We start from the raw sequence: 13,756 nt of genomic DNA on the forward strand, positions 1-13,756 counted from the left end.
TCTCTAGAGAGAGAGAGAGGATGTATTAACTTGGCACTGCATTTTACATAAATTTACTTCTGTTTTAAAACTGATTTATTTAATTATTTCAATAATCGAAGATATGTATGCATACTATCGATTCTGCCAGTTTTGAAGCGTATATAACACAGCATCCCATATAATATGGCATATATTTTTCCAGAATAGAACAGTACAAATTACAATCCAATGAATGATTGAAGGAGACGTGCCAGAAGACGAAACATTAGCACAGATTTCTTAAAGAACAAAAGACTAACAACATTATTTATTCCGAATTGTACATTCCATAGTTTTATTAGATCCATGAAAAAGTATAATTACTATATGAATTTCTGTTTTTCAGATTTAAAACTCATTGCATAATAATGCAGTTAATTTGCCTTGTCAGTCAGTTGCCTGACCGTATATTCTGCTGCAACGTTTAAGTAATTTTGAGACGGGGATAACGCCATTCTGTTACTCCTCCAACACCGAGAATATTGTCGAGTCCTTTTCGCACTTGATAACACCCTTATTCATCTTGCTTATTTTCTCACCACACAAAAATGTACATGTATCAAAAACAAAGATTCATAACGTACTCAATAACCAGCATACAACCATGCATTTGTCCAGATCGCGGATTCATACAAGTCTGCCATCCGTTTTGATTACATTTAGTGTAAAAAGAAAAGTATAAAGTACAAAACGTTAAACATTAATTGTTGACGATTCAACTCGTATTATAACACAAGAATTTTAAAATTTGTCATATATTGACCAATCAGAGATGAGATTTACATTCTGCTCGGAGTTGATTTTCATCCAACAACAATCTGTTTCCGTTAAGTGGTGTTTTTTTTTTTAGTGTGAGAAACGTCCCGCTTTGGTCGAGCGAATTCAGTCACACATTTATTGATTTCCAATGTAATGTCCCGTGCATCTGTGCTTAGGTAGATGACATGGCTTTGTCTTGTTAGAGATGTTTTGTTCTGTGGTTTATATGTGACGGTGTTAATGTGGGATGGGCGGAATTAAAAGCGTAAACAACCTGTTTACTCATTTCATTTCATATATATTGTTTACAAGTTTGCTAAAAAAAACCACAGAAAGGTCATACATGTTCATGTAATTGAAGAAGATGGTTACATGGGATTGAAAAGTGTGTGATTTGAATTAAATCGTCAAGTGGTGGTAGTAGTAAGTAACTTTGCTAACTGAATTTTCGGGTTTCTTTTAACATTTTTAGTATTCGTTCATTTGTTTTTATATTGTGCTAGCAGCTATCTCGCTAGCAGCCGGAACAGAAACCTTCAACTGCTACAAATTTTAACATTGTATATGTCTATCTTTTACAACACTAACCGTTTTGTTACATTGTTGCATTGACTATGGCTTGTACTTTTAATATGTAATCGGATATTTCAAAAACTTAATGAGAGGGCTGTTATGTTTAGGTAAAAAATTCATTCTAATTTTTCAAACAGTCGTTATATTTAAGACTTAATTTAGAATACAAAATGATAAAATTGTAATGTTAGAACAGAATGTAGTCAGAGTTTCTTCTGACATTTCTTTGTCAATTAAATATTTGTACAGGTATTTTGGAGTTGAAGGTTTTAAACTAGTGTACTTTCTATATGATATTAATGACATTTGATAGTTTAAAAAGGCAGCCATTTATCAAATTATGCCTGTCAGAAACTGATTAATTATCATCTTAGATGTAACATTGAAGCATAATATTACATTTATTGAGCTGATTATCAAGTGAATAAATTCAGCATTTCTTAATTGCATGATTGCAAATCTTGCAACACCAGCATTAGATTGCAAATGGACTTTATATTGTTTTGTATCACAATAAGAATTCTAAACTTAGAAACCTATAGTCCACAAGATTATTGTATATTTTATTACATTACATTGCATTACTATGCCTTGTAGGAGATAATAATAATAGCGCCTAATCTTTAGAAGCACTAAGCGCTTTACAACATTTGACAACACCTGTAAGATAAAAAACATATATGATTACAAAAACAAACACCATGAAATTAGAAAACATTAAAAAAAATATGCTGAGAATATTTAAGGTAGGAAACATTATTAGGTCTTTAAGTTTGTTCTTGTAGTCGAAATAAGTGAATCCAATGAATGGTATCAAACTAATAAGAAGAGGAATTAATTTATATGAATTACAACAGCGCTCTTAACAGAATTTCAGGATGAGGAGTCCTGGACTCTTCTTTTGTGGAAATCAGGAATCCACAGCCTATATTTGAGTCTCTGACATAAATTTGGGAGTCACTCACTTTCAACGGGATAGAAAAGAAAATGAAAAGTTCATGCTCATTATTTTAATATCAGGATTGAATTCATAATGTCACACTACAAAGAAAACTTTTTCAGTAAATAGAATGTCACATTTAAACATTCCATACGTAAATTTATACATTGTTTTTAACCCTTACAACAATGCTAAAAACATAAAGTAAACCACAACAATAAAATTGTCAAGTTAGATTAAATACCAAGAATGACCACTGGAAATGCTGTGTAGTTTTCTCTACAAGTAAAATAGCATCTTCTTTCTCACCAAACAAACCTACACAGGTAAACAAACAGACATTACAGTATTGTGCGTGTGTATGAATTACCATTAAATTAAACAAAAGAAGAAATGAAAATTATACCAGCAGCACATGTACAAAAAACAACTAATTCATTTGCTAATAATAAACAGTGTTAAGTGCCTTGCGAGTCAAATCTATGGTTATAAGGTTGGATATAGCATGGGCTGTATTGAAAAAGTACATGTAGTTTGAGAGATTAGATTTAAATTGGTCAGATGAATTCACACACTTTATGGTCTCGTACTCAAATGGAACTTTCACCTTTTGTTATTTTTTTATTCTTTTGTTGGTTCATTTTTATCGCAAGACTCTTTCCCCAAAATGAAAATTGAATTTGCCAACTCCTTTTTGTGAGTCCATGTACTTTTTAGGACACTTTTGAAAAGTTTCTACTGCTACTGTGGTGCCCTGTAGAAGTCATAATGGGTACCTGAATAGCAGTTAATACAATTATTATTATTATTATGGCAAGTCAATGATTTTACACTATTGTCCAAATTAGGGTCTGATATAACTTTGCATTCATGATTTATGTATGTATCATCGATTTAAAAAAAGTCATGCATTTACTTGCCAGTCAATTCCAGGTGCTTACATACACACTCAGTAAAATAAGATAATTGGACTGATAATGATTAACTGTTAATCAGTCATGCTGGCTTCTTGCAGCATGTCACTGGGACTCATCACAGGGAGAAATAGTGTTTTATTTTGAAAATTTCACATGCATTTGACTGCAAGCAAAGCTTAGGTCCTGAGAGCCTTGTTTAAAAATAACTACTTCTCAATTTTAGGCTGGTAGGGTTTGATACAAGGTCATTTAATTAGCTAGCACATGTTTAAAGTTACTACTCTATGCTACTACTATGGGGTATTGGCATATTTCATGTTTTTGATAGGGACTGTGCCTTTACCTCCCACACAATATCTAAAATAGAGTGAGAATGTTCAAAAGAAACATGCTGCTTACTAAGAACGAAATGATAGACATATCTGTTTATACTGATGTGATTTGCTGTACACTGCATATGATATGATACATTATTGATACATATATAAGATTTGATAGTTGTTTCATCTTTAGAAGGTCTGTCATTGGTAAGGCCATTTTTTATGTGTTGACATATTGGTTATATTTCTAGTAAACAGATTACAGACAAAGGCTTATCAGTTCACATGCCATTCACATACTTTACAAGATATAAAAAGTATTTCAAAACAGACTTCCTGATAGGTGTTGGGTATTTATATAAAAAATTAGGCCATTTCAAGCTGATTTGTTTGGTCAGGTGCAGGATTGATTGTGGTCACCATGCCATTTGTTTCACAAAGCATTATATTTTTTTTAAAAACAGCTTATTACCAATTTCTTGTTTTCACTTGTATTTGGAAGTAAGTTTTGTGTTATCTAAAAAAATGAAAGTAGTGTAATTTCCTCATGCAAAGGAAATCTTGTCTAAAAAAAGTCAAAGGGTTGTAGCAGGTATGACTAACAACAGATTCCTTCACTCCCAGAAGATGAAACATTTGCTGCAGCCACAGACACTCTTTCTGCCAGTGAAAAAAGAAATTATTTACAACATCCATAGTGATTATATAAATTAAAAAGGTGACTAGAACTTGTTTCAAATCAGTCCCCTTGCTGATTCTGTGCTAATTGTATTTCTTATCCCACCAGCACAGTCACTGATTACATGTATAAGTGTAAAAAGGGACATGACAAACTTGTTCCCCTTGTATGATTTAAGACTGATTGTATGTATAAGTGTAAAAAGGGACATGACAAATTTGTTCACCTTGTATGATTTAAGACTGATTGTATGTATAAGTGTAAAAAGGGGCATGACAAACTCATTGCCCTTGTGTGATTTTAGTACTTTAAAAATCATTTAATAGCCACTTTTGTTCGAAGTTTCTCCTTTTGGATGCCAGTACTTCTTGTGTGTCATGCAGTTAATTTGTCACAGTTCTGATTGGTGGTTATTTTTTTAAACTCTGCTTTTGAACAAACACACCAGAATTAGATATGACCTATTTCTTTGCATGATGCACAGGGCATATAGCCCTCAAATTTGATGCAAGTAGACAAGATGTAAAGTAAGAGAAACTTCACACAATGTGTTTATTGAATGATCAGTACAGTACATGAATTATGCACGGGGAACAAGCCTGGAATGTCTTCTTTATGCAGATATGTTATCAGTGAACAAGCAAGTTGATGGGGTAAAATAATTAGCATGGGTTTTGCTTGGTTGGGATGTGGAGGCATATTTCGAACCCCGCTAGTTAGCTGGCTTGTGTTTTTTTTATATATTAGAAGATGGGTATTTTTTATCAGTAGTGTTTTATTTTTAATGACAGAAATGTATGCATGTGTCTGCCACGGCTCAGATGAATTCTCAGTTCAAAGAATGAAAAGGCAAATGACTAATAGTTATTCACAACTGCTGAAGATTCAAGTAATTTGTATTGGGTAATTGTCATTTTGTTACGATTCTTCCCCTCTTGTATTGGTATGGGTATCAATAAAAAGTATTGATATATCAAATATTTGTTTCACTTACAAATGCAAATATACCATTTTGATGAGTGATGACTCACTGTCTATTACAGAAATATAAAAGCGGATAATGTTATAATGTTAATGACCAAAATTCAGCGATTCAATAAGTGGGTTTTTTCTAGAGCTTATTCCGTGACCATTAATTGTAAGTAATTACAAACTGCCAATAATCTGCTATCCTTTTGGTATATATTTATAGTGAGAAAGAAGCACAGCTGTATATATTATTCATTGTGTGGATTGGATTGACTCGTGAGTTTGTCTCTGTCTTGCTCATGTCAGGCTAAACTGTATTTCTGTAGCATCAACAGTGCATGATGCAGTCTGTATCTGAAATTAGCTAAAATGAATATTGTATATACTTGTTTGTAAGCCAAGCCGAGCTGCCAGCTGCACAGACCCAGATCTGATGTTGCATAATGGCCTGGGAGGTCCGGGTATTTGTAGTTTGTTAAGAGTAATCAGTAAAACAGAACAGATCCAGATCTGCTGGTGTATTCTGCTACAATTTCAGGATCTTGTTATTGCAATTTGCTGTGACTTATAAGCAAGTATATATTGTAAGCTGCATTCAGAGTAGCCTCCCATTGTAGGTATGACCTGCATGTTCTTTCAGATTTTGTCAGTTAAAGTTGCATGCAAAAGTAGATGGTATCATTGCATGTATTGGTCACTTAGCAGTAACTTTTGATGCATACAAATTCTTTAGTTTTTTAAACATAGGCTTATGTCGCATGGTATGACCAGTCACAGGCTTGAAGAATGCTGCTGTCTCTGAAATTTGTCATACTGAACAATTCAGTTCCTGTTTGCAAATAGCAGTTAGCTGCTGATCCCAAATGATAGTACTACCTGACATGTTTAAATTGTTACATAACATTCATACAACCTAAAATGCATGAAATGACTTGGAATGATGCAGTCATTTGTTTACCCAGTAGGATATGCTGAGCCCCAGTGACGTGTGAATGAGTTGAAGATAATTTTTACTCAAATGAAACATGGTTATAATCATTTTGAAATCGTCTTATCTCTTTGTTCCTGTTCTAATTGCATAATGTGCCTTATGCAATACAATTGAGCAGCGTCTAAGGCTGAAAACATTTTCCAAGATTTGGTTAATTAATGCCTTACAATTATTTTAAGATAAAAGTAACATTGCACAAGATAACCCTTGTTTTAAAAAGGCAGCCATCAATATCCATCCTTTTTCAATTTACCCATACAATACTTTTAGTACTTTGATTGCGTGTTATTTGGACAAGGAATTCTCATTCTACCCCACCCCACCCCACTTTTTCCACCTTCTGATTTAGATGCCGGTTAGAGAAGTTGAGGCCAGTGAAGTACATGCATTTGCTTCATAATGTTAGGTTTTGCCCATATTTCTGATAACAAGTTAACCAATCAAATGAAGGTTTGAAAGAGTAGTACAGTAGTGCACTTCATGTCACCTGGAATGAGTGTCTCCATATGACGTATGCTGTAGGGGAGTAAAGAAAACAGCTATATGCCAAAATTATCAGAGCTCTCTGAGCTTTTAACACTGGAGATTGTTGTCCTATTTTTAGTTAATTTTGCATACTGTTCTAGAGAAAGTTAATTTTTATATGATTTTGCTTATACATTTGAAAATTATTCTGTTTTTATTCAGTGGTAGAGTTACTCATAGAAGAAATATATACATTTACCTAAAGAAAATTGTACATACGGAAATAAATTTATTCTTCAAGCTTCAATACATTTTTAGAGATCCTCAGATTTCATCAGAGATGAATGAATGGAGGTTTTAGGTATTTATTAAGACCCAGTTTTAATTCTATCTACCTGCAGAATGTCTGGTGACATATTCGTTGTTGCTGATAATAAAATAATAATGATATTCAAAAAAGAATAAAATTTGAGATGTTTAGTGAAATTTGAGTCCCTCAGTAATTGGTGACCAAATATTTTGAGTCTTGGTAAGAAAACAGTCTTTCACAAGTCACTAATTATTAGTTTGGGTTGAAGCCTTCTGTAACAAGTATTTGTGTTAATTTAATGTTTCATCACCTGAAATATAGTAACATCACATATAAATGTCATCCCTGACAGTGTCTTGTACAAAATGCATTCTCGTGATTTGCAGATTTTAAAAGCTTGTTGTTATCACTATTATCATTATTATTACTTTTATTATTATTATTATTATTATTATTATTATTTATATTCATATTGCAGATCTTATAATAAGGGACTGAAGCCATGCCACCTAGTTCAGGGGAGTTATGGGGCCACCATCTTATGCCCCAGCAGGTCAATGTAGACTGCTTGCTCCCTAATGGAATATTTGTACTACTTACCTGCAATCGGGATGCTACACTAGAGAAGATAAAGTTTGACCTTTGGGCAGAGGCAAGGAAGTATCCTCTCTTCTACAAACTTTTAGACCCATCCTCATATATTTTCATTGGGATTACTCAGGATGCAGTGAGGGAAGAATTTTACGATGAAACTCGCAGGTTGTGTGACTTGAGACTCTTTCAGCCGATTCTGAAGCTAGTCGAGCCAGAAGGAAACAGAGAGGACAAAATGCTAAATTATGAAATTGGTAAGCTTATATGCTGCACATAACTTGAAGAATATGTAATCTCAATATAGGTACGTGTTCTGCACTACTCCATTCAGATATTTTACAGGAGGGTGGTCTGGTGGAATACATGTGACAACCGAGTCCTTGGTCAGCGCATGGAATTTGTTTTTAGCGCATCTTGGTGGGACCTTAACAAATTACAACATAAGTATAACTTTTGATGTGTGGATAATTTAAATATTGAAGCTTAGCCAAGTGCATGAAAGCTGTTTTTAATTAAGGCCATCTAATTATGGTGACATTTTGCTCTCAACAGTGAGCTAGCTTCAAAATGAGCCGGCTGATACATTAGTGCAGGGATGTCCAATCTTTTTTGAGGTAGTGGGCCAAAACAGAGTAAATGCTTGTAAAAGACTGCCTACATGGCAGTGAGCCTCATAATATGAAGGACTGGGCCACAAGCAGCCCATGAGCCTTGGGTTTCACACACTTGCATAGATCAGAGATTCAAAAGCACTCTGCTGTAACATGCTTCATGTACTATTTGGATATGACATGGCTTCTGATTTTCTTTTGTCTTAGATGTTACTTGTTCCCTGATTATTCTTAAAGCATCAACAAAGCTGACAAAAATGTAGAAATATCCACTTAAGTTTTTGAATCATATGGCTTTTGCATCATAATTAACATTATTACATAGCAAATAATTAGTTTATATTGATCATGGAGTTGCCTGAATCCCGATTTTTATTAGTTAATTAATTCATACTATACACATGACCAGTATTTTGTATAGTCATTCCTGACACTTGTGCACCTATTCATAGAATTTTTTATAATTCTCATTATACCACAGTGGGGTTTCCCTGTATGCCAGAACATGTGAAGAGAGATACACATGGCTTCATGGAAGAAACAGGAGTTCTAAATGCATAAGATTTAATATACAAGGAACTTTTGAATGCAGTGCAGATTGACATCACATGGTCTTAAAAACATGCACGCGAGCACATAGGCTTTCTTAGTGTGCACAGAAAAATAGACAGGTAACGGTTTGATTCTGCACCAGTCGGTAGATGTTATGTGAAACTTGTGTAAGAAAAAACTATTCCCTGGCTACACCAACAGCGACACTAATTTGGTCATGATTTTAAGGAAATTTCATTCATTTTTCCAGTAAGTGTAGGTAAAACTGAATTTTTTCCTCTTTTGCTTCTAAAAAATGGTATTGTGGTGGTTGTAATTATTATTATTATTATTATTATTACAGGTATGGCTGTTGGGATCCCTGTTAGTGAATTTAATGAAATTAAAGACTTAGAAGTCATTACATTCCGAAGGGAAATTTTGAATGTATGCAAGGAGGCTGTGGACTTGAGGGAACATAATGGAAACTTAAGTCTTTCCATGTATATCTATCCACCAGATATTGAGTCCTATGCAGAACTACCCATTCATCTAGAGGAAAGATTGACATCAAAAGGTGAATACACTTAAAGTTAGCTTGTGTCTATACCTTTACTCTTTCTTGTATGGAACGGATCTAACTTCAGTGTGTAGACCTAGATCTGTTATGTAACACTGTCAGAGCAGGACATAAGGGGTGAACAGCTTCATGTGGATTTCTGCCCTCTGATGCAAAAGATTTTAATGTCATCTTGATGAAGCTTTTTCATGATCTGCTACAGGAGAAAATCTTGAAGTTTATAAAGGAATAAGATTTAGATTTTTAAAAATATGTATTTTACATATTGTACATTTTTTTTTCCAGTTTATTGTTTCATATATTTTACTATTTGGATTTCTGTCAAATAAGAATATTAGTTTATTTTTGGGTTTATATTCTGTAAGAATTTAGTGATATGTTTGCTTTTGTCATTTTGTCTACCAAACCATCTTTTGCCATTTCATCTACCAAACCATCTTTTGGCATTTCATCTACCAAACAATCTTTTCGCACTAGATGGTCAGGATTTTATCGATATGCACGCATCTTCAATCTGTATGTAGTATACATACTCAAATACGCTTGACATTAGCAAATGTCAGCATTTTTCAGCTATAATTTTATTTACGTGGTTTTACACCATCCCCTTTGTTTAGTGGTGCAGGTGTGGATTCTGTTTGTTTCTAACAATACCCCAAAACATGCCCCTTTTTACTAAACTTGAATAAAATCAAAATTAAATTTGGTGAATTATACACCGATATAGCATTCATTTTATCTTCTTAAATGGCAGTTAATGCTGTACAATTTGAATCAGCATCACAAAGTTTAGAAATGTAATGAGGATTCATATATTTTGTAAACTTTTGTTTTTTAAAAACATTCTTAATTCACTGTAAATAACAATAATATTGATAAATTTAATAACAAAATAATGATCAATTTAAATGTTAATACCAACTTGTGACACCACTTAAAGAAATAAATAGCAATAACATAAATTTTGTAAAAAAAGTTAAAAGGCAAGTAAATTCTCCATGTTTATGTGTTAGCTGTTACGGTCATGTGCCAAGTTGGCTAGTTTCAGCAATCAAACTCTGTTTTAAATGTTATGTAAGTAAGATAATTAAAGTGTCTAACATTTATGAGGGAACCAAATAAAAGGCATACTCCATACAAGAAAAGTTTCAGAGATAAGGTTCATTGTGGCAAAGCGAGTTCGAAAAGTTTGTAGTGAACTTAAAATTTGCTAATTGGCACTAAGATGTTTACATAAGAACATGTAGAAATTTCTCTGTTAATTGCATTGCAATAAGATCATCAGTAGCAATAGAACAAAACAGAAATTCATTTTAGACATTGTTTCTAGAAATAAATTTCTTTAATTTTTTTATGAAAGAATTTTGATTTGTTCTGAGTCAACAATAACGCTAGAATGTATCCACATGCAAAAAGTATTGATGTAATGCATTGTTTTGCTGTTACATTTAAACCTCTTTTAGGAATGAAATGATCTATTGTCTTTTGGAACATCTAATTGCACACTAATTGTGGCTGTTTAAAATCATTTACAGAGGGCTTTGTGATTGTTTGCATATGGGTTGTGTCACAAGATCAGAGTCGGAATAAATACAGTGTGAAGGTACCTCATGCAGCCAAACCTAGTGACGTCGTGGCTGAGACAATACGACGTAGGAGTCGTATGATGGGGATGACAAAAGAACATGCTGAACGGTGTATTCAAGAATATAGCCAAACTTATGTCCTCAAAGTTTGTGGCTGTGATCTCTTCCTTTTTGAGGAATATCCTATTAGTCAGTATAAGGTATTAATTTTGCCTTGCAACTTATGAAAATTCTTTGTTTTTTTACTTGAAATATCTCTGTTAGATGCTTGGAACAAGCAGATTTTCTTTTTATTCTATCCTTAAATGTATTGCCTAGCAACAGATTCAGGCAGCAGATTCCTTATGGTACCCCACATGTTAATATCTGCTGTTTACTGTTCTGCAGTGTTATATATATATATATATATATATATATATATATATATATATATATATATATATATATATATATATATATATATTTCACACTGAAAGTGATGGTAATAACATATTTCTTTTTTCTAATTCAATACAAAAAATGCACATGGACCCCAAAAATGAAGACTAAAAAATAAACACATCTTGGGATTGGATCCTAGTAGTCCATTGTAACAGGTGGCCATGCTTTTACCACTAGACAAGTATCTGACAAAATGGTGGATCACATTTTTCAATCATATTGTTATTGATGTCAGTTGGCCACAGTGACATCATTTATTTTATAATTCACTAGAGTGAATTATCAGAATTATTTCTCATGGAAACCCACTCATTCACTGACTGGAATTCCTATTACACAGTGGCATTCAGTAAGTTGTACTTTATGATTTTCCTGCCAACTTTTTATATGACAAGTTTAAAAATGCCATTTGCTACCTGTTCATGAGGTTGTTGAAAGCATTGCTTTCTTTAAAAAATGTAAGATTGCATAATCTTTTGCTATACTTCTATGAAGAGATGGAAGCAGTCATTTATGTTCTTCATTATAAATGTAAGTTATAACGTAATTACAACATTGCACTCATCATCTTTTCCTTAACTTCCATGTTTAGCTGCAAATATGTTTCTTTGAAAATGATTTAGATGATATGTGAGGGAGAGATGGCGTGACTTCATGCATGTACAAATATGGGGGTGGATGGGGTAATGGCACATCTGCATAGTGTACCAGATCAGTTAAGGTATTTCAAAATAAGTCATGCAAAATAATGATAATGGCAAAATGATAAAATCCATAAGGAATTAAATCAAATTTTTTTTATATTGATATAAACATAACTCTCACAAAAGGAGGACACATCAGGCCTACTCCACATCACTGAATTGTATGTTTGTACTGACATGAAAGCATTTAAGTGCATGATTAGAAGGGAATAAATGCTGAATGTAAATACTAAGATTATTTTAAAGGTGTTTAATATCACTTAAAAGATGTTCAAATAATGTAACTCTTTTCTTCAACTTTGTGATGAAATCAAACTAAGTTTGTTAATCTGTGTTTTGTGTATTGATGCTTTTCTCATCTTCACTGTGTAGCTACACATATTCATGCTAGATTGGTTGTGTATTTCCAGTATGTCAGAGAGTGTATTGCAACGGACAAGATACCCCAGTTGATGCTGTTGACTAAAGACAATGTCTTCTCAACACTCCCCAAAAATGTGTTCAGAATGCCTTCTTATGTGCAAAGAGGTAAATCATACTTTCTCTTCTCCTTTTGTTTTCATTTTTAAATGCATGCACTGCAAAATATTGCAAATCTTGGTCCTGGTGATCAGGGGTTAGAAGAATGCTGGGTCCGGGCTACCAAATTTTGAATTTGTTTCCTTTGTTTCTGCATTTTGAAAGTAAAAAAAAAAGTATTTCTAAAAAGATAATAATTATTAATGACATGCCTTCTCAGGGCTACTGAACTGTATCACAGTTATGAGTACTGCTGGACACTTTTATGACTTTGTACAGTTAAGTTTAACTATTTCTTAATTCCACCATAACTTTGAATCAAAACTATTGCAAATTAACTGTGCATCAATTTAATTACATGTACATTATTTAAATGAAGGAACCATAATGGTTTAGTACTTAGACTGCCAGACATACAACCCAAGTGTGCACGTTCAAACCCTAGCCAGACCATTCACTATGGTATGTTTCCAGCCAGACAATGTACTTTTCATTTGTTGATTTACCAATAAACACTAAACCATTTATGAAAAAGTGCTACTGTGATATTTTATTCAAGTTCTAATTGTATAAGTGAAGGTTTGATAAAGAAAACTACAAATTCACTTGTATTCAAACTTTGCAGATTTCAGAATCATATGGTAGATCAGCCGACTACCAGGAAATGAACCTGGTAGCCCAGCTTGAATTAAATATCCCAGAGAAGTCACTGTTTTACACAGCTATGTACAGTTTTAAACCTTACTCTATCCTTGCTACAGTTCATTATTAATTTTCCACTTTTGTCAAAATATCAGTTGTTAAAGATGTCCATGTAAGTGGGATATATAGTGGCCACTAGATTACGTGAATTCAACATAAGATTGGTAAGATATCATTTATTAGCCGACAAGACGGGTCAGTCTTACCCATGTTGGCATTAGTAGCCGACAAGACGGGTCAGTCTTACTCATGAAGGCATTCTCTTTCATCGCCAAGAACTAGCTACCCTCCTTGGTTAACCAGGCTTTCATCATGAAACTTCTGTCTACTTTGGACACATGAGCTGAAGTCCACATACAAGACCCAATTCAAGTGGTACCTTAATAGAACAACCTTTGCATCGAGGGAAATCATCCCTCTTTTTACTTCTCATAAAAGGACAGGAGGATATATTATAACCGACTATCTTGTCCTGGATGAAGTGGGTTATTTGCTCAGTATATAGAGACATAGCCTCAGCACAGACAAATTTATTGCACATTTT

The 13,756-nt window shown here is 33.4% G+C and overlaps 1 protein-coding gene across 3 annotated transcripts in view; it reads left to right on the forward strand.

Moving 5' to 3' along the window:
* Positions 1-820: 820 nt before the first annotated feature.
* The window catches only part of LOC149781622 (phosphatidylinositol 4,5-bisphosphate 3-kinase catalytic subunit alpha isoform-like), a 76,241-nt gene continuing 63,305 nt past the window's right edge, over positions 821-13,756 (forward strand). The window contains exons 1-5 of one of the 3 annotated variants that reach the window (XM_089935669.1): positions 821-956; positions 7,423-7,792; positions 9,045-9,257; positions 10,796-11,046; positions 12,402-12,519. In XM_089935669.1, coding sequence (XP_089791795.1) covers positions 7,447-7,792; positions 9,045-9,257; positions 10,796-11,046; positions 12,402-12,519 — 928 coding nt within the window. In that variant the 5' untranslated portion in view covers positions 821-956; positions 7,423-7,446. The other 2 variants (XM_089935670.1, XM_089935668.1) reach the window with 2 other exon arrangements.

The sequence above is a fragment of the Sinohyriopsis cumingii genome, chromosome 15 (assembly GCF_028554795.1).
Source record: "Sinohyriopsis cumingii isolate HCF-2022 chromosome 15, ASM2855479v2, whole genome shotgun sequence".
Lineage (NCBI taxonomy): Eukaryota > Metazoa > Mollusca > Bivalvia > Unionida > Unionidae > Sinohyriopsis > Sinohyriopsis cumingii.